At 40.8% G+C, this 18097-nt stretch overlaps 1 protein-coding gene across 1 annotated transcript in view; it reads right to left on the bottom strand.

Annotated features, from left to right (window-relative positions):
- Positions 1-896: 896 nt before the first annotated feature.
- The window catches only part of PLAC8L1 (PLAC8 like 1), a 24118-nt gene continuing 6917 nt past the window's right edge, over positions 897-18097 (bottom strand). The window contains exons 3-4 of the mRNA XM_007462396.1: positions 2422-2558; positions 897-1079 (exon numbers count right to left, since the gene is read on the bottom strand). Coding sequence (XP_007462458.1) covers positions 939-1079; positions 2422-2558 — 278 coding nt within the window. The 3' untranslated portion in view covers positions 897-938. The remainder of the gene's footprint in view (positions 1080-2421; positions 2559-18097) is intronic.

Here is an 18097-nt window from a genome sequence, read left to right as displayed (position 1 = left end):
CTTCCAGCTTCAGGTAGTCCCTGCATTCCTTGGTTTGTGGTAGCATCACCCCAATCTCTGCCTCCATCTTCACATGGCTGTCTTCCCTCTGTGTGTCTACCTCTGTGTCTCTTCTCCTCTTCTTGTAAGGACAGCAGTCATGTTGGATTAGGGCCCACCCTAATGACTTCATCTTAATTACATCTGCAAGACTATTTCCAAATAAGGTCACATTCACATATATGAGGAATTAGGATTTCAGTAGCTCTTTTGTGGGAAGGGGTTGGGGGGGCATGTTCAGCATGTAACAGTGGCCCACCTATGGCTTTGAATCTGGGGCTGAAAATTTACAAATGCTGGAGAGCTGTTCATGATCAGCAACGAGCTGAGACTTTCTCCTTTATGCCAGTCAGGACTGAAGGAGTCAGGACAAGGGAAGGACAATGCTCCTGCATTACAGTGATATTTACGGCCCAGTCCAGGTGCTAACTGATTCACTTTGCTGTACACCTGAAAGTAACCCAACATTTTAAATCAACTATAATCCAATAAAAGTTTTTAAAAATAATAAAAAAATAAAATAAACCGTCTTCTGCCCCATCATTGGTACTTTGGGAAAAGAGGCTTAGCTTAGCCATATAATAGTTCTTCCAGCTTCCCAGATGTCTCCTGTGAAAGGGGAAGATGGGGGAAAATGCAGCCTTCCAAAACTCCAGGCAGGGTGATGGAGGGTAAAAAACTCACCTCTCGAATCTGCCTAATATGGCTGGGCTGGGATAGCAAATTCAGACAAATAACAGAGTCTTCATCGGGGGTACGTATAAAGAAAGGACAACAGTAAAGACAGTAGTGGGAAATCATTTATTTTCATACTATTTCAGTGAAACCTTAAGAACAATCTCTCTACTAAGAGGGATTTGAGAGGAGGGCACGGGGAAGTGAGGAGATTTCTTGCTCTGTCAGATAAGATTTTCCTTAGTCGAAGGGGCCGCATAGATTTCGTAGAGTTGGGAGGTCCTCATTTTAAGTTCCCGGGCCACCTGGCAGATGGAAAAAGGCCAGCAGCAGTGCACTGCCAGCCAGTCCTCGCACAGCGTGCCCTAGGGGAGACCGGGCCTCTGTTCTGGCTCAATCGCACAGGCTCAGTTCCCTTTCCCAGGAACCTCCGCAGTATTACCTCATGGCCCATCCCACCCACTGCCCCCAAGATCTGCCACCACCCTGAAGTCATCGCCCAGGGACACAACTCCACTGCGTTACCCAAGTGCCAAGCAGCTCGACTGCTAATCGATCCTTGCAATTCAGAGACCTGCCCTCAAGACTTCATACCTGAAACCACTGTCTCACTGACAGAAAATTCTCTGTCAACATCTTTTTATTTCCTCTTAGAACTTAATGTTTATAATTATTTTATTTACTTTTTTGGAGTAATAAATGCATATGGTCCAAAATTCCCACAGTAAGAAGGGATAGGAAATAAAAAGTAAATCCCCCCCTTCTACAGCTCTCACCAGCCACCCAGTTACCTGTCAGGGGGCTACTGTTGTTGGTAGTTCTTATATACACTTCCAGATAAATTCTATGTCTAGACAAATATATAGATACATACAGATATATACACATTACATTTTACCTACATATATATATTCTTCTTAAGTAAATCGTTACATACTTATACGCCTTACTCTTTTGTTCACTTAAAAATATATCTTAGGGATCATTTCACATGAATATATAAAAAGATGCCTTTAACTAATGAGAACCTACTGTACAGCACAGGGAACTCTACTCAGTGCTCTGTGGTGACCTAAATGGGAAGGAAATCCAAAAAAGAGGGGATATATGTATACGTGTGGCTGATTGACTTTGCTGTACAGCAGAAACTAACACAGCAATGTAAAGCAACTATACTCCAATAAAAAAAACAAATAAAATAAAAAGATGCCTTTTTATCTGTCCACATCTTAGTAGGTATGACATGTCTGTCCTCAATCTCTCATTGTACCTCAGTCTCAGCTGCACTGGAAATTGTCTGGCTCTTTGAAGGGTGCCCAGGGAACCCCCAAAGTGAATTCTGTATATGCTGATGGGCTACATTTTAAGTGAGATTATCCCAAGTGTATCCTCCAAATTTGGTGCACTTCTACGTATCATCTTCTCTGGACGTAATAAGAGACAGAGAAACAGAAGTGGCCTACAATCTACATTATAATAGGTCCCCCTTGGAAATACCCTTCACAATGTGCCATTTTCATTAATATACATCCTAGTAACAAATGAAATCAGAAATTTCTTCCCTTTCCTTTCTCAAAATATTCCACTAAGTGTGGTGTTTTTAAGCATCCTCACCCACACCTCATTTTTTAAAAAAAATCACAGGTTTGAAAGGCATCCAGGTTCTCATACAGATCCAGCTTCACATATACATCCAAACACACTTACCCGTATTTTATGTCTCTCTCTGGTGCCAATTCTTAGTGCAAAGGTGGACCCAGGTAACAATGGCCAACAAAAACACTCTCCATAATGTCTGGCGATGTCACACTCAAGACACATGGGACAAAAGAGACCACAGAAACCTGTCAATAACCACATAAAAGCAAGCTCAGGTTCTCAGTTGTGCTTGGAGCAACTTCACATCTCAAAGAGCATTTATAGCCCTATGCCATCAATTTAATACTGCATTGTCCCCCTGCAATCAGGGACTGAGACTGAATAACCAATTTGCAAAACTCACTGTATGAGAATTGCCATAACTGAGCCACATCAAAATTGTCTTCTTTTGTTAAACACTGGCAAAGCTGAACCTGCTACAATTCTGTTAACATTCACTACAGTAACTGTTTTTTCTGTCAAGAGAAAAGCATTAAATAATTTTTTATAGTTGAAACATAACTGTTGCTTCTCTTATGTTCATCTAATTTCAATATTTAAAATAGACACAGTATATGATACTTTTGAATAGCAAGCATCTTTTTCTATAAATGTGATTGAAAGCTCTTATATGGTACACTGATTCTGCCTGCTGTTCTTATAAGGACTTTATTCTATTTCTCAGGCCAGAAGTTTTCTCTAATGTTTGCAGTTTCATGGAGCCACTGACATCTGCCAGTTTTAATCTGTAAACTAGTAGAGGCTTGGTTCCTTGAACATCAGCTGGAAATAGTTGGTCATTTATTCATTCATTCATCTTTAACTACTGAGATTGTTTCCTACACATCCTGCATGAACCATTAACACAGAAGTTCTCTTTTAAATACGTTTTGGGTCACGGAACCTTTTGAGAATATGGTGATAGCTATGAACTTGCTCCTGAAGGGGAGAGAAAAATACATGAACACAGACATGCAAAATTGTGCATTCAATTTCACGGGGTTCAAGGATCCATTGAAAACTATCACTGGACCACAGGTTAAGAACCCCTGGTAAACGATTAAGATGCTATATCATTGCAAAAGATGACAACCTTGACGAATACAAATAATTTGAACTACGAAAGAGCAAAAAAACTAACCATAACCTTTAAAAATGTATTCAATAAATATGTTATTGAGGCATAATTTATAAACAAGAAAATGCACAGATCATAAATGTTCAGTTGGATGAGTTTTGACAATCATATTCACCCACGTAACCAAACATGTAGAACACTGCCATCACCCCAGGGAGTTCCCATGTGCCCCTTCCCAGACAATCCCAGTCCTCCCACCCCCACTCCAGACATATCACTATTCTGATTTCTATTTCCATAGATGAGTTTTACCTCAATTTGGACTTCGTATAAGTGGAATCATGTTTACTTTTGTATCTGACTTCTCTTGTTCAACATCATGTTCTTGAGATTCATCTATGTTGTTATGTATATCTGCAGTTTGTTCCTTTTATTGTTGAGTAGTATTACCAATGTATAAATGTTCTACAAATTGTCCACTCTTCCGTTTATTCCATTTTTTGCTATTATGAATAAGCACTATGAATATTCATATACAAGTCTTTACGTGGACAAATATTTTCATTTCACTTGGGTGGATTCCTGGAAATGGAATTGCTAGGTCATGGGGTAGATTTATGTTTAATTTTACGAGAAATTTACAAAGAGTTCTCCAAAGTATTTGTACCATTTTACCCTCCCACCAGCAATGTATGAGAGTTTGTTGTTCCACATCCTCACCAACATTTGCTATTGTCAGCCTTTTTTATTTTATCCATTCTAATGAGTGTGAAATGGTAGTGTTCATAGCCTTCTAGTGCACCAGACACAAAGGCTCACATACCATGTCGCTAGCATACTAGAAGAATTCCTTGTCAAACACCTGTCTTTGTTGCCTCATCCCTCTCTCCCTCTTCAACAGTGAGGAGTGCAGAGTCCCACTCCCAAATTCAGTGACAAAGAAGCAGAAATCTAGGAATGCTGTTTTATCTTAGAACCTCCAGGGGATGTGCCTGGACTCTGGACTTCTCCAGTTTCATATAAGAGGTGAGGTAACACATGTGCACGGAGGGCATGAGGACTGGAGGGGGGAGGGGGACAAGGAGCAGCCTATCTGAGGAACAGAAAATCTATTTCATCAGGAATCTAAAGAAAATCACGAAATCATGTATTATAGGCATCACTTGGCCCAAAGCAAACACTAAATTCAGCCTTGATTAAGTCTGGGATGTTTTGTCCCACATTTTTAAAAATCATTACTCCTAGAGAGATCAGCAGGTCCCACTCAGCACTGACAACTGGTATAAACAGGTCAGAGGACAGCAAATGGCCCATGAACGTGCAGTGAGTTCAGAGTGGTAATATTGTATACAACCCTGAATTAGGGGACTTTGAAATCATGGCACATAAAAATCAATCAAAACTTATGCATGGGGCTTCCCTGGTGGCGCAGTGGTTGAGAGTCCGCTTGCCGATGCAGGGGACACGGGTTCGTGCACCGGTCCGGGAAGATCCCACATGCCGCGGAGCGGCTGGGCCTGTGAGCCATGGCCGCTGAGCCTGCGTGTCCAGAGCCTGTGCTCCACAACGGGAGAGACCACGACAGTGAGAGGTCCGCGTACCACAAAAAAACAAACAAAAAAACAGTCCGGGAAGATCCCACATGCCACGGAGCGTCTAGGCCCGTGAGCCATGGCCGCTGAGCCTGCGCGTCCGGAAGCCTGTGCTCCGCAACGGGAGAGGCCACAACAGTGAGAGGTCCGCGTACCAAAAAAAAAAAAAAAAAAACTTACGCATGAATTACAAAATACTGTAGTGTATATCCCTGCAAATAAAAAATTAATCAAAAGTTGCATAATTATAAAGCTAGCAAGCTAAGTGAGTAATACATTGTATTTACCCAATTGCCTGAGCTGCACCACTTTAACTGGCAGAGAGAAATGCTCACCATCCTCAATAAGCATATCGTAAAGAAGTTGTTTTGTGCACTGAAACTCCTGTACCTTATTTTTATGACTCATATAACACATGCTGTTAATTTTATTTTTAAGCCTTTCCATTTGTATATCCAGGTTATCTAAGTGTTCATTATGAGGGAGTACTAGATACTGAGGAAACACACCCAAAATTCAATTACCTTGGGACAGAAAAAAAAATACTATAAAAGCCAAAGTTTTATTATATAATAGATAATATTTATACAGATTTCACCATGTGCCAAGCCCTGCTAAAAGTACTTTACATTTATTAACTCATTTAATTCTCACAACAATCCTATACAATTTACTATTATTAGGCCCATTTTACAGATGACCAAACTAATGCCCAGAGGACTTAAGCCATTTTCCCAAATTCATACATTTGTTAAGAAGGGGCAGAGGTCACGTTTGAACTCAAGTAGTCTGGCTCCAAAGTCTTAACTACTACACATACCACATATGCCCAAATGTTCTCATGTTTTATGTATTTAACTAGTAAACAATTGTGGACTTGTGTGTTCTAAGACAGTGTCCTCACTACCACTGTTTGGTATTTATTCCTGTGGAGAGTCTGAAATCATGCAACTTCTTTAGGAAAGATCCTTGGGTCAGGTGTACCGAGATGGAGTGCTGTGGGATAAACACTGTCCTAAACAAGAGATGCACAAGGGTAGGATGATGGAATCCTTTGTCTTCAGGGGGCTGTAGGAGGAAATTTTGCTAAATAAATCACAGACCAAGGATAAGTATCCAGAACATAGAAAGAATTCCTGCAAATCAATATACCAAGGATTAAACAGAAGAAGAAAATGAACACAACACATGAACAGGTAAAGAAGAAATACAAATGGCCAAGAACAAAAATGAAAAGCTGCTCACTGTCGTTAGTAATCAGGGAATTGCATACTAAGACGATCAGAAACCATTTATTACATATAAGAATGCCAAATTTTTCTAAGGTTTTTTTTTTACTTTTATTTATTTTTTTATACAGCAGGTTCTTATTAGTCATCAATTTTATACACATCAGTGTATGCATGTCAATCCCAATCGCCCAATTCATCCCACCACCACCACCACCCCCTGCCGCTAACCCGCCTTGGTGTCCATAAGTTTGTTCTCTACATCTGTGTCTCTATTTCTGCCCTGCAAACCGGTTCATCTGTACAATATTTCTAAGTTCCACATATATGTGTTAATATACGATATTTGTTTTTCTCTTTCTGACTTACTTCACTCTGTATGACAGTCTCTAGATCCATCCATGTCTCAACAAATGACCCAATTTCGTTCCTTTCTATGGCTGAGTAATATTCCATTGTATATATGTACCACAACTTCTTTATCCATTCACCTGTCGATGGGCATTTAGGTTGCTTCCATGACCTGGTTATTGTAAATAGTGATGCAATGAACATTGGGGTGCATGTGTCTCTTTGAATTATGATCTTCATTGGGTATATGCCCAGTAGTGGGATTGCTGGATCATATGGTAATTCTATTTTTAGTTTTTTAAGGAAACTCCATACTGTTCTCCAAAGTGGTTGTATCAATTTACATTCCCACCAACAGTGCAAGACGGTTCCCTTTCCTCCACACCCTCTCCAGCATTTGTTTGTAGATTTTCTGATGATGCCCATTCTAACTGGTGTGAGGTGATACCTCATTGTACTTTTGATTTGCCTTTCTCTAATCTTTAGTGATGTTGAGCAGCTTTTCATGTGCTTCTTGGCCATCTGTATGTCTTCTTTGGAGAAATGTCTATTTAGGTCTTCTGCCCATTTTTGGATTGGGTTGTTTGTTTTTTTAATATTGAGCTGCATGAGCCACTTGTAAATTTTGGAGATTAATCCTTTGACCATTGATTCATTTGCAAATATTTTCTCCCATTCTGAGGGTTGTCTTTTCATCTTCTTTATGGTTTCCTTTGCTGTGCAAAAGCTTTGAGGTTTCATTAGGTCCCATTTGTTTATTTTTGTTTTTATTTCCATTACTCTAGGAGATGGATCAAAAAGATCTTGCTGTGATTTATGTCAAAGAGGGTTCTTCCTATGTTTTACTCTAAGAGTTTTAGTGTCCAGTCTTACATTTAGGTCTCTAATCCATTTTGAGTTTATTTTTATGTATGGTGTTAGGGACTGTTCTAATTTCATTCTTTTACATGTAGCTGTCCAGTTTTCCCAGCACCACTTATTGAAGAGACTGTCTTTTCTCCATTGTATATCCTAGCCTCTTTTGTCATAGATTAGTTGACCATAGGTGCGTGGGTTTATCTCTGGGCTTTCTATCTTGTTCCATTGATCTTTGTTTCTGTTTTTGTACCAGTACCATACTGTCTTGATTACTGTAGCTTTGAATTATAGTCTGAAGTCAGGGAGTCTGATTCCACCAGCTCCGTTTATTTCCCTCAAGACTGCTTTGGCTATTCGGGGTCTTTTTTGTCTCCATACAAATTTTAAGATTTTTTGTTCCAGTTCAGTAAAAAATGCCATTGGTAATTTGATAGGGATTGCACTGAATCTGCAGATTGCTTTGGGTAGTACAGTCCTTTTCCCAATGTTGACTCTTCCAATTCAAGAACAAGGATTATCTCTCCATTTGTTGGTATCATCTTTAATTTCTTTCATCAGTGTCTTATAATTTTCTGCATACAGGTCAATTGTCTCCCTAGGTAGGTTTATTCCTAGGTATTTATTCTTTTTATTGCAATGGTAAAAGGGAGAGTTTCCTTAATTTCTCTTTCAGATTTTTCATCATTAGTGTGTAGGAATGCAAGAGATTTCTGTGCATTAATTTTGTATCCTGCAAGTTTACCAAATTCATTGATTAGCTCTAGTAGTTTTCTGGTGGCATCTTTAGGATTCTCTGTGTATAGTATCATGTCACCTGCAAACAGTGACAGTTTTACTTCTTCTTTTCCAATTTGTATTCCTTTTATTTCTTTTTCTTCTCTGATTGCCGTGGCTAGGAATGTCAAAACTATGTTGAATAATAGTGGTGAGAGTGGACATCCTTGTCTTGTTCCTGATCTTAGAGGAAATGCTTTCAGTTTTTCACCATTGAGAATGATGTTTGCTGTGGGTTTAACATATATAGCTTTTATTATGTTGAGGTAGGTTCTCGCTATGCCCACGTTCTGGAGAGTTTTTATCGTAAATGGGTGTTAAACTTTGTCAAAAGCTTTTTCTGCATCTATTGAAACGATCATATGGTTTTTCTTCTTCAGTTTCTTTATATGGTGTATCACATTGATTGATTTGTGTATATTGAAGAATCCTTGCATCCCTGGGATAAATCCCACTTGATCATGGTGTATGATCCTTTTAATGTGTTGCTGGATTCTATTTGCTAGTATTTAGTGAGGATTTTTGCATCTATATTCATCATGATATTGGTCTGTAATTTTCTTTTTTTGTAGTATCTTTGCCTGGTTTTGAAATCAGGGTGATGGTGGCCTCATAGAATGAGTTTGGGAGTGTTCCTTCCTCTGCAATTTTTTGGAAGAGTTTGAGAAGGATGGGTGTTAGCTCTTCTCTAAATGTTTGATAGAATTCACCTGTGAAGCCATTTGGTCCTGGACTTTTGTTTGTTGGAAGATTTTTAATAACAGTTTCAATTTCATTACTTGTGATTGGTCTGTTCATATTTTCTATTTCTTCCTGGTTAAGTCTTGGAAGGTTATACTTTTTGAAAAATTTGTCCATTTCTTCCAGGTTGTCCATTTGATTGGCATAGAGTTGCTTGTAGTAGTTGCTTAGGATGCTTTGTATTTCTGCGGTGTCTGTAACTTCTCCTCCTTTTTCGTTTTTAATTTTATTGATTTGAGTCCTCTCCCTCTTTTTCTTGATCAGTCTAGCTAAAGGTGTATCAATTTTGTTTATATTCTCAAAGAACCAGCTTTTAGTTTTATCGATCTTTGCTCTTGTTTTCTTTGTTTCTTTTTGATTTCTTTCCTTCTGCTAACTTTGGGTTTTGGTTGTTCTTCTTTCTCTAGTTCCTTTAGGTGTAAGGTTAGATTGCTTATTTGAGATTTTTCTCCCTTCTTGACGTAGGCTTGTATAGCTATAAAGTTCCCTCTTAGAACTGCTTTTGCTGCATCCCATAGGTTTTGGATCATCGTGTTTTCATTGTCATTTGTCTCTAAGTATTTTTTGATTTCCTCTTTGGTTTCTTCAGTGATCTCTTGGTTATTTAGTAACGAATTGTTTAGCCTCCGTGTGTTTGTGTTTTTTACGGTTTTTTCCCTGTAATTCATTTCTAATCTAATAGCGTTGTGGTCAGAAAAGATGCTTGATATGATTTCAATTTTCTTAAATTTACTGAGGCTTGATTTGTGACCCAAGATGTGATCTATCCTGGAGAATGTTCCATGCTCACTTGAGAAGAAAGTGTAATCTGCTGTTTTTGGATGGAATGTCCTATAAATATCAATTAAATCTATCTAGTCTGTTGTGTCATTTAAATCTTCTGTTTCCTTATTTTCATTTTGGATGATCTGTCAATTGGTGTAAGTGAGGTGTTAAAGTCCCCCACTATTATTGTGTTACTGTCAATTTCCTCTTTTAGAGCTGTTAGCAGTTGCCTTATGTATTGAGGTGCTCCTATGTTGGGTGCATATATATTTAAAATTGTTATATCTTCTTCTTGGACTGATCCCTTGATTATTATGTACTGTCCTTCCTTGCCTCTTATAAAATTCTTCATTTTAAAGTCTATTTTATCTGATATTAGTATTGCTACTCCAGCTTTCTTCTGATTTCCATTTGCATGGAATATATTTTTCCATCCCCTCACTTTCAGTCTGTATGTGTCCCTAGGTCCGAAGTGGGTCTCTTGTAGACAGCATATATATGGGTCTTGGTTTTGTATCCATTCAGCAAGCCTTTGTCTTTTGATTGGAGCATTTAATCCATTCACGTTTAAGGTAATTATCGATATGTATGTTCCTACGACCATTTTCTTAATTGTTTTGGGTTTGTTTTTGTTGGTCCTTTTCTTCTCTTGTGTTTCCTACTTAGAGAAGTTCCTTTGGCATTTGTTGTAGAGCTGGTTTGGTGGTGCTGAATTCTCTTAGCTTTTGCTTGTCTGCAAAGCTTTCGATTTCTCTGTCGAATCTGATGAGATCCTTGCCAGGTAGAGTAATGTTGGTTGTAGGTTCTTCCCTTTCATCACTTTAAATATATTGTGCCACTCCCCTCTGGCTTGTAGACTTTCTGCTGAGAATCAGCTGTTAACCTTATGGGAGTTCCCTTATATGTTATTTGTCTTTTTTCCCTTGTTGCTTTTAATAATTTTTTTTTGTCTTTAATTTTTGTCAATTAGATTACTATGTATCTCAGTGTGTTTCTCCTTGGGTTTATCCTGTCTGGGACTCTCTGCGCTTCCTGGACTTGGGTGGCTATTTCCTTTCCCATGTTAGGGAAGTTTTTGACTATAATCTCTTCAAATATTTTCTCAGGTCCTTCTCTCTCTCTTCTCCTTCTGGGACCCCTATAATGCGAATGTTGCTGCGTTTAATGTTATCCCAGAGGTCTCTTAGGCTGTCATTTCTTTTCATCCTTTTTTCTTTATTCTGTTCCACAGCAGTGAATTCCACCATCCCATCTTCCAGGTCACTTATCCATTCTTCTGCCTCAGTTATTCTGCTATTGATTCCTTCTAGTGTAGTTTTCATTTCAGTTATTGTATTGTTCATCTCTGTTTGTTTGTTCTTTAATTTTTCTAGGTCTTTGTTAAACATTTTTTGCATCTTCCCGACCTTTGCCTCCATTCTTTTTCCGAGGTCCTGGATCATCTTCACTATCATTAGCCTGAATTCTCCTTCTGGGAGGTTGCCTACGTCCACTTCATTTAGTTGTTTTTCTGGGGTTTTATCTTGTTCCTTCATCTGCTACATAGCCCTCTGCCTTTTCGTCTTGTCTATCTTTCTGTGAATGTGGTTTTTGTTCCACAGGCTGCAGGACTGTAGTTCTTGCTTCTGCTGTCTGCCCTCTCATGGATGAGGCTACCTAAGAGGCTTGTGCAAGTTTCCTGATGGGAGGGACTGGTGGTGGGTACAGCTGACTGTTGCTCTGGTGGGCAGAGCTCAGTAAAACTTTAATCTGCTTGACTGCTGATGGGTGGGGCTGTGTTCCCTCCCTGTTGGTTGTTTGGCCTGAGGTAACCCAACACTGGAGCCTACCTGGGCTCTTTGGTGGGGCTAATGGCAGACTCTGGGTGGGCTCACACCAAGGAGTACTTCCCAGAACTTCTGCTGCCAGTGTCCTTGTCCTCACAGTGAGCCACACCCACCCCCGCCTCAGCAGGAGACCCTCCAACACTAGCAGGTAGGTCTGGTTCAGTCTCCCCTGGGGCCACTGCTCCTTCCCCTGTGTCCCGATGTGCACACTACTTTGTGTGTGCCCTCCACGAGTGGGGTCTCTGTTTCCCCCAGTCCTGTCGAAGTCCTGCAGTCAAACCCCACTAGCCTTCAAAGTCTGATTCTCTAGGAATTCCTCCTCCCGTTGCTGGACCCCCAGGTTCGGAATCCTGATGTGGGGCTCAGATCCTTCACTCCAGTGGGTGGACTTCTATAGTATAAGTGTTCTCCAGTCTGTGAGTCACCTACCCACCAGTTATGGGATTTGATTTTACTGTGATTGTGCCCCTCCTACCATCTCATTGTGGCTTCTCCTCTGTTTTTGGATGTGGGGTATCTTTTTTGGTGAGTTCCAGTGTCTTCCTGTTGATGATTGTCCAGCAGCTAGTTGTGATTCTGGTGTTCTCACAAGATGGAGTGAGAGCACGTCCTTCTACTCTGCCATCTTGGTTCAGGGCTGGCCACACTCTAAGGTTTTTAGAGCATGTCAAATGCTGTGGGGCACCACAGAGAAATAGGTGCTCCATACACTGATGGAGATGGAAATTGGCACAGTCACTTTGGAAAGCAACTTGGCTGAATCTCGTAAAATTTTAAAAACTCTGGGATTCAGTAACTCCACTTGTTAGCATCTACCCTAGAGTAATGCTTACACATGCACACAAAGAGGCCAGTACAAGGATAACCACTGCAGCATTATTTGTGGCTTCAAATTTAAAATAAGAGTACATTAATAGACAAACGTGTAAATAAACCATGATGGTGCAGATCATACTAGGGAATAATTAAGAACGCAGTGAAAGATCAATTAAGTACCAACAGAGATAAATCTCTAAGATATATTTTGAGTTAAAAAAATCAAATCGCATAGTGATATTACAGCATAATACCATTTACACTTTGTTTAAAAAGTTACGAAGCAATAGTATATGTTACTAATAGATGCACATGTAAATACAGAGAAAAAGATCTGGAAGAAAACACTCCAGATTCGTTTAATAAAAAAGAGTGACATGGATCCCTTTTCTGTAATGTTTCATTACTTTAATAAAGTGAACATATTCATGTGTTCCTGGTGCTTCCCTGGTGGCGCAGTGGTTGAGAGTCCCCCTGCCGATGCAGGGGACACGGGTTCGTGCACCGGTCCGGGAAGATCCCACATGCCACAGAGCGGCTAGGCCCATCAGCCATAGCCGCTGAGCCTGCACGTCCGGAGCCTATGCTCTGCAACGGGAGAGGCCACAACAGTGAGAGGCCTGCGTACGGCAAAAAAAAAAAAAAAAAGGAATGGGGGGCTTCTGTGGTGGCACAATGGTTAAGAATCCTCCTGCCAATGCAGGGGACACGGGTTCGAGCCCTGGTCGGGGAAGATCCCACATGCTGTGGAGCAACTAAGCCCGTGCACCACAACTACTGAGCCTGCGCTCTAAAGCCCATGAGCCACAACTACTGAAGCCCGCACGCCTAGAGCCCATGCTCCGCAACAAGAGAAGCCACTGCAATGAGAAGCCCATGCACTGCAAGGAAGAGTAGCCCCCACTCACTGCAACTAGAGAAAGCCCACATGCAGCAAAGAAGACCCAACTCAGCCAAGAATAAATAAATAAATAAATAGATAGATAAATAAATAAATAAGGAATGGGGCATGCTCATACATTGTGGGTGGGAGTGCAAATTAGTACAGCTTCTAAATGGAGAGCCATTTGGAAACATCTATCAAGATTTAAGAAGGTACGTACTATCTGACCAGTAGGTTTACCCCTCAGCAATTATACAACAGATACCTCACACACATACAAAATGGCACCTATATAAGAATACTCACAAAGCATTGGTTTCAATAGCAAAAAGTCTGGAAACCACATAAAGATCCACTAATAAGAATTTTTGGATAAATAAATCATGGGGGCTTCCCTGGTGGCGCAGTGGTTGAGAATGTGCCTGCTAATGCAGGGGACACGGGTTCGAGCCCTGATCTGGGAGGATCCCACATGCCGCGGAGCAACTAGGCCCGTGAGCCACAACTACTGAGCCTGCGCGTCTGGAGCCTGTGCTCTGCAACAAGAGAGGCCGCAATAGTGAGAGGCCCACGCACCGCGATGAAGAGTGGCCCCTGCTTGCCACAACTAGAATAAGCCCTCGCACAGAAACGAAGACCCAACACAGCAAAAATTAATTAATTAATTAATTAACTCCTACCCCCAACATCTTCAGGAAAAAAAAAAGAGGAACTTGCCTGAAGTTTGGATATTAAAAAATAATAATAATAAAATTAAAAAATAAATAAATTATGGTACATTCATACAATGGAATCTATGCAGCAATTTAAAATATTAGCTTCAGAAGTGTTGATATGGTCTGCACAATATGGTCACCTATATTGTTAAATTAAAACAAAATAAAGATGCAGAACTGTGTGTGTTTACAATTCTATTATTTGTGTCAATTATATATACCACATATACAGAAAAAATCTGGAAGGATACATACCAAAATATTAACAATGTATATCTACAACACCGGGATTACAGGATACTGCTTTCTTCTTTTATAGCCTTTTGCATTTTTCTTTTTTACCATGATTATATGATACTTTTATAATAAAAAGATTAATCTATTTTCATTAAAATTTTTTATATATTTATAAGCATATAGACTATATTGGGGCTCAGGTAAGAGTGGTGGCCTCTGAGGAGAACTGGGCAGGGCAGGAGAGCAAGGATGGAGTTGCTGCTTTTCATATACCTAAGGGGTAGGTACTTTTGAATTTTGCATCACGTACCTGGTAACCTATTAAAAACCTTTTTTTTTTTTTTTAAAGCACTGAGATGGCTCCAAGGGAGAGGAGCCCTCCTCCCTGGAAATGTTCAGAAAGCCAAGGCTGTCAGGTCCTTACCAGGCTTGCTACAGAGGGGACTTAGACAAGCTGGTGAGGGGCCAGGCCAGCTGACCCCAATATCCCTTCTGAATCTAAGTCTTTGTGATTGTTTCAATGAAGTGCAGGAAAGAAGGAAGCAAGTGAGAATACAGGTTAAAATTCATTCATAGATGTGTCGTTCAGGAAATATTCATAAGCGCCTTCTATTGGTCAGGTGCTCCGCTGGGCAAGACCAGTGAGCAGGACCAGTGGTCCCTGCTTTCAGACTGCAGTGTACAGTTTACCCAAGATACAGTTGAAGGACACGAATCCCAGTCTGAGGCCTTTTCACGCCTCCGTCCTCTTCCAGAAGACCAAAGAAATTCTTGGACTGCTCCACCCTACCCACATTGGGCCTCTGATGGCTCCTCGTCCACACAAAGCCCTTTACTGCCAGGTGCTTGTGGTGCCTCCACAGGAAAGGTGATTTTAGTGGCTGGTTCTTTCCCATCTCTTAGGTATCAGCTTAAGTCAGTTCCTCAGAGAGGCCATCCTTTGCCCCCTGTAATTTCCTTTCAAAACACCTTGTTTACTTCCTCCACAGCACTCAGCACCACTGCAATTATTTTGTCTTTTTGCTTATTGCCTATGTACTCTCAGAGACCGTCTCTGTCAGAGTCACTATTATATCTGTAGCGCCTATCACATGACCATACATAGGTAGGAACTCAGTAAAGGCTGGCTGAATTACAAACCAGTGTTGATTACACCTTCCACATAAACCTCCTCTGGGACAACATCACAAACATCCCCAGCTGGAACAGCCAGCCTTTCACCCACAAGGCCATTTCATAGCCACTTATTTCACCTCCACTTCAGCTTCACATCTGAGCTTTCAGAAACCACATCCTCAAAGGACACAAAAGCACCCATTTTCTCATCCCAGGGCAGTGTGAATTCAGAAGAAAGCACAGAGGTGGGAAGAGGCAGGCAGTTTAAAAAACAGAAGTGCAATTGAATGAAGAAGCAAAATGTCAAAAATAAATGGAAATTATCACTCTTCATAATGTACCCTGTGCTTAATGGATGACAAATTGTGGCAGTAATTCTCAACATTTAATGGTAAACTATCCCAAGATGGGAATCTGACATGGAACAAAGTCGTGGAAAGAAGATGTCCTTTTTGTTTCCAAGTTTGTCACAACTATTGTCACAGTGATTTGCTTAAAATAAAACTTTGTGGATGAAGTAGCCCTTTTAAACAAGGAAGGAAAAAAACCTAAGACTCAGAGCACTCATACTCCAGCTGCATCCTGGGAATCATGGTGCAGATCACCAGTGTACACATTGATACTGCCTATAAATTTTTTCTTGTGAGACCATTAGCTTAGAGATACCATGAGCAGTCACAAAATGGAGGCCCATCCAGAGAACAACAATTAGGACACAGTACATTTGAGATCAGCCGGTACTGTATATTCATGGCCTGTCCTCCACAGATCACGTCCAGCTGTAAAGAATATTGTATTCTCCACATGTCATTCCTTCTTGCCCCTAGAATGGGCTCTCCAGTGGACAAGCAGGGACCCAGAAGACCCATGTGGTTGGTCTCCTGAACACTGATGGGGGTGGAGCGCAGAACTAAGCAGTGAAACAATGTTTAAGGCTGAGGGGGTGGCATGTGGTCCTTTCTTTGGTCAACTTTTTAGGTACTCTTGGGATTGGGCAGCAACCAGTCTAAGTCTCCTGATTCTACTCTTTGCTCTCAACACTCTGGAAAATAAAAATTTATAACAACAATGACATTAATACCTACGATTTACTAAGTGCATTATTGTATATTTGTTGGAATTTTCATAGTAACACACCCCAATAGTAAATTTAGGAATTTATCCCTTCCCTATTGTGGGAAATAAGAGAACTGTCATTCTAAATGCCCTGGCCTAGTCAAGCAGCAGTCATGACCTAGGCTAGGCAGATTGGGCTCCATTGCTGAAACAGCAGTTCTCAGACAGGAAAGCAAAAGGATTAAAATGTTTGGAGTTGACCAGACTTTCAGCTATCTCCTGATAATGCATCTTGTCCCTCCTAAGCTTAGCTTTTAGTTGATTTCCTGATTTTGTGAGCTACCCCATAACCTTCTAATGAAATCCTATGTTTGCTTGTGTATTAATTTCCTAGGGCTGACATAACAAAATACCACAAACTGGACATCTTAAAACAATAGAAAGTATTCTCTCATTGGAGAATTCTGGAGGCTAGAAGTCTGAAATTGGCGTGTTGGCAGGCTTTGTCCTTCTGGAAGCTCTGGGGTAAAATCTGTTCCATGCCTCTCTCCAAATTTTTGGTGGTTGCTGGCAATCCTTGGCATTCCATGGCTTATAGATGCATTATTCTAATTTGTGCCTGTCTTCACATCTTTTCTGTGTGTACGTCCAAATTTCCCTCTTCTTACAAGAACACAAGCCACTGGCTTAGGGCCCACCCTAAACCACTATAACCTCTTTGTAACTTGACAACAATGCAAAGAACCTATTTCCAAATAAGGTCACATTCAGAGGCTCCAGGTGGACATGAATTTTGAGGGGATACTATTTAACCCAATATATAGCATGCAACCAAAAAAAACTCTGATCCAGTTATGTTCCAAACCAGTGTTCTAGAGTGGGTTCTATGCATTATCTGCTTTAATCTTGACAATCTTTAAGGTGGGCACCTTTATTTACCCCCATTTCAGAGCTGGAAAAATGAAGGCCCTGAGAATTTTTTCAAGGTCAAATGGCCAGTAAGAGGCAGAGTTAAGATTCAGGGCAAGGTCTATATCCAATACAAATGTGCTCTCCTAACCACTACATTATGTTCCAGGCTTTGCTCTACTTGGAAATGCACTGATACCCTCACCCCTCCAACCACCAACTATAAGCTATGAAAGGAAAATGGTCCACTCCCCAAACTGGGGCTAGGTCTCCACATCTCCACGTGGCTATTCTGCCTTCTCTGTACCACAGTACTGGGTGACAACCAAAGTCAGAGAATGTGGACAAGAACCAGGAAGAATCCTGAGTGATTCAGAGAACAGCTGCCATAATTGTCTGGTCAGAAGTACACATGGGTAGCTGTGGCAGGAAGAAATCTGCTGAGCTCTGGGTCAGATGGTCAAAGGGACAGCGATGGAGGGTAGTGTTTGGTGCTGGGCGGTCTCTTCTCTGTGAGGCCCAGGCAAACAGTGAAGGCTCAGGCTTGGATGATCAGAGCACCAAAAATTTTGTAGAGTTTTTGCCTCAGCCAAGACTCAGCTGAATAAGGACGTGGATCAGGTAGCAGCTCAGAGCTCTCTGGTTGATCCATCTTGTGAGGCTTTAGGATAAATTCAGGTCTTGCCAGACCCTCTAAAGGGTGGGGGAGCCATATTCTTCAAAAATAGCAGATCCAGAGTCTGTTGAACTTAAGAGACTGGCCCTCATCCATCAAAACGGACAGCCCCCCACCCCCCC

Source organism: Lipotes vexillifer, unplaced genomic scaffold (genome assembly GCF_000442215.2).
Source record: "Lipotes vexillifer unplaced genomic scaffold, Lipotes_vexillifer_v1.1 scaffold1068, whole genome shotgun sequence".
NCBI classification, from domain to species: Eukaryota; Metazoa; Chordata; class Mammalia; order Artiodactyla; family Lipotidae; genus Lipotes; species Lipotes vexillifer.
The sequence above is the reverse complement of the archived record's forward strand: the minus strand, read 5'-3'. Positions and strand labels throughout refer to the sequence as shown.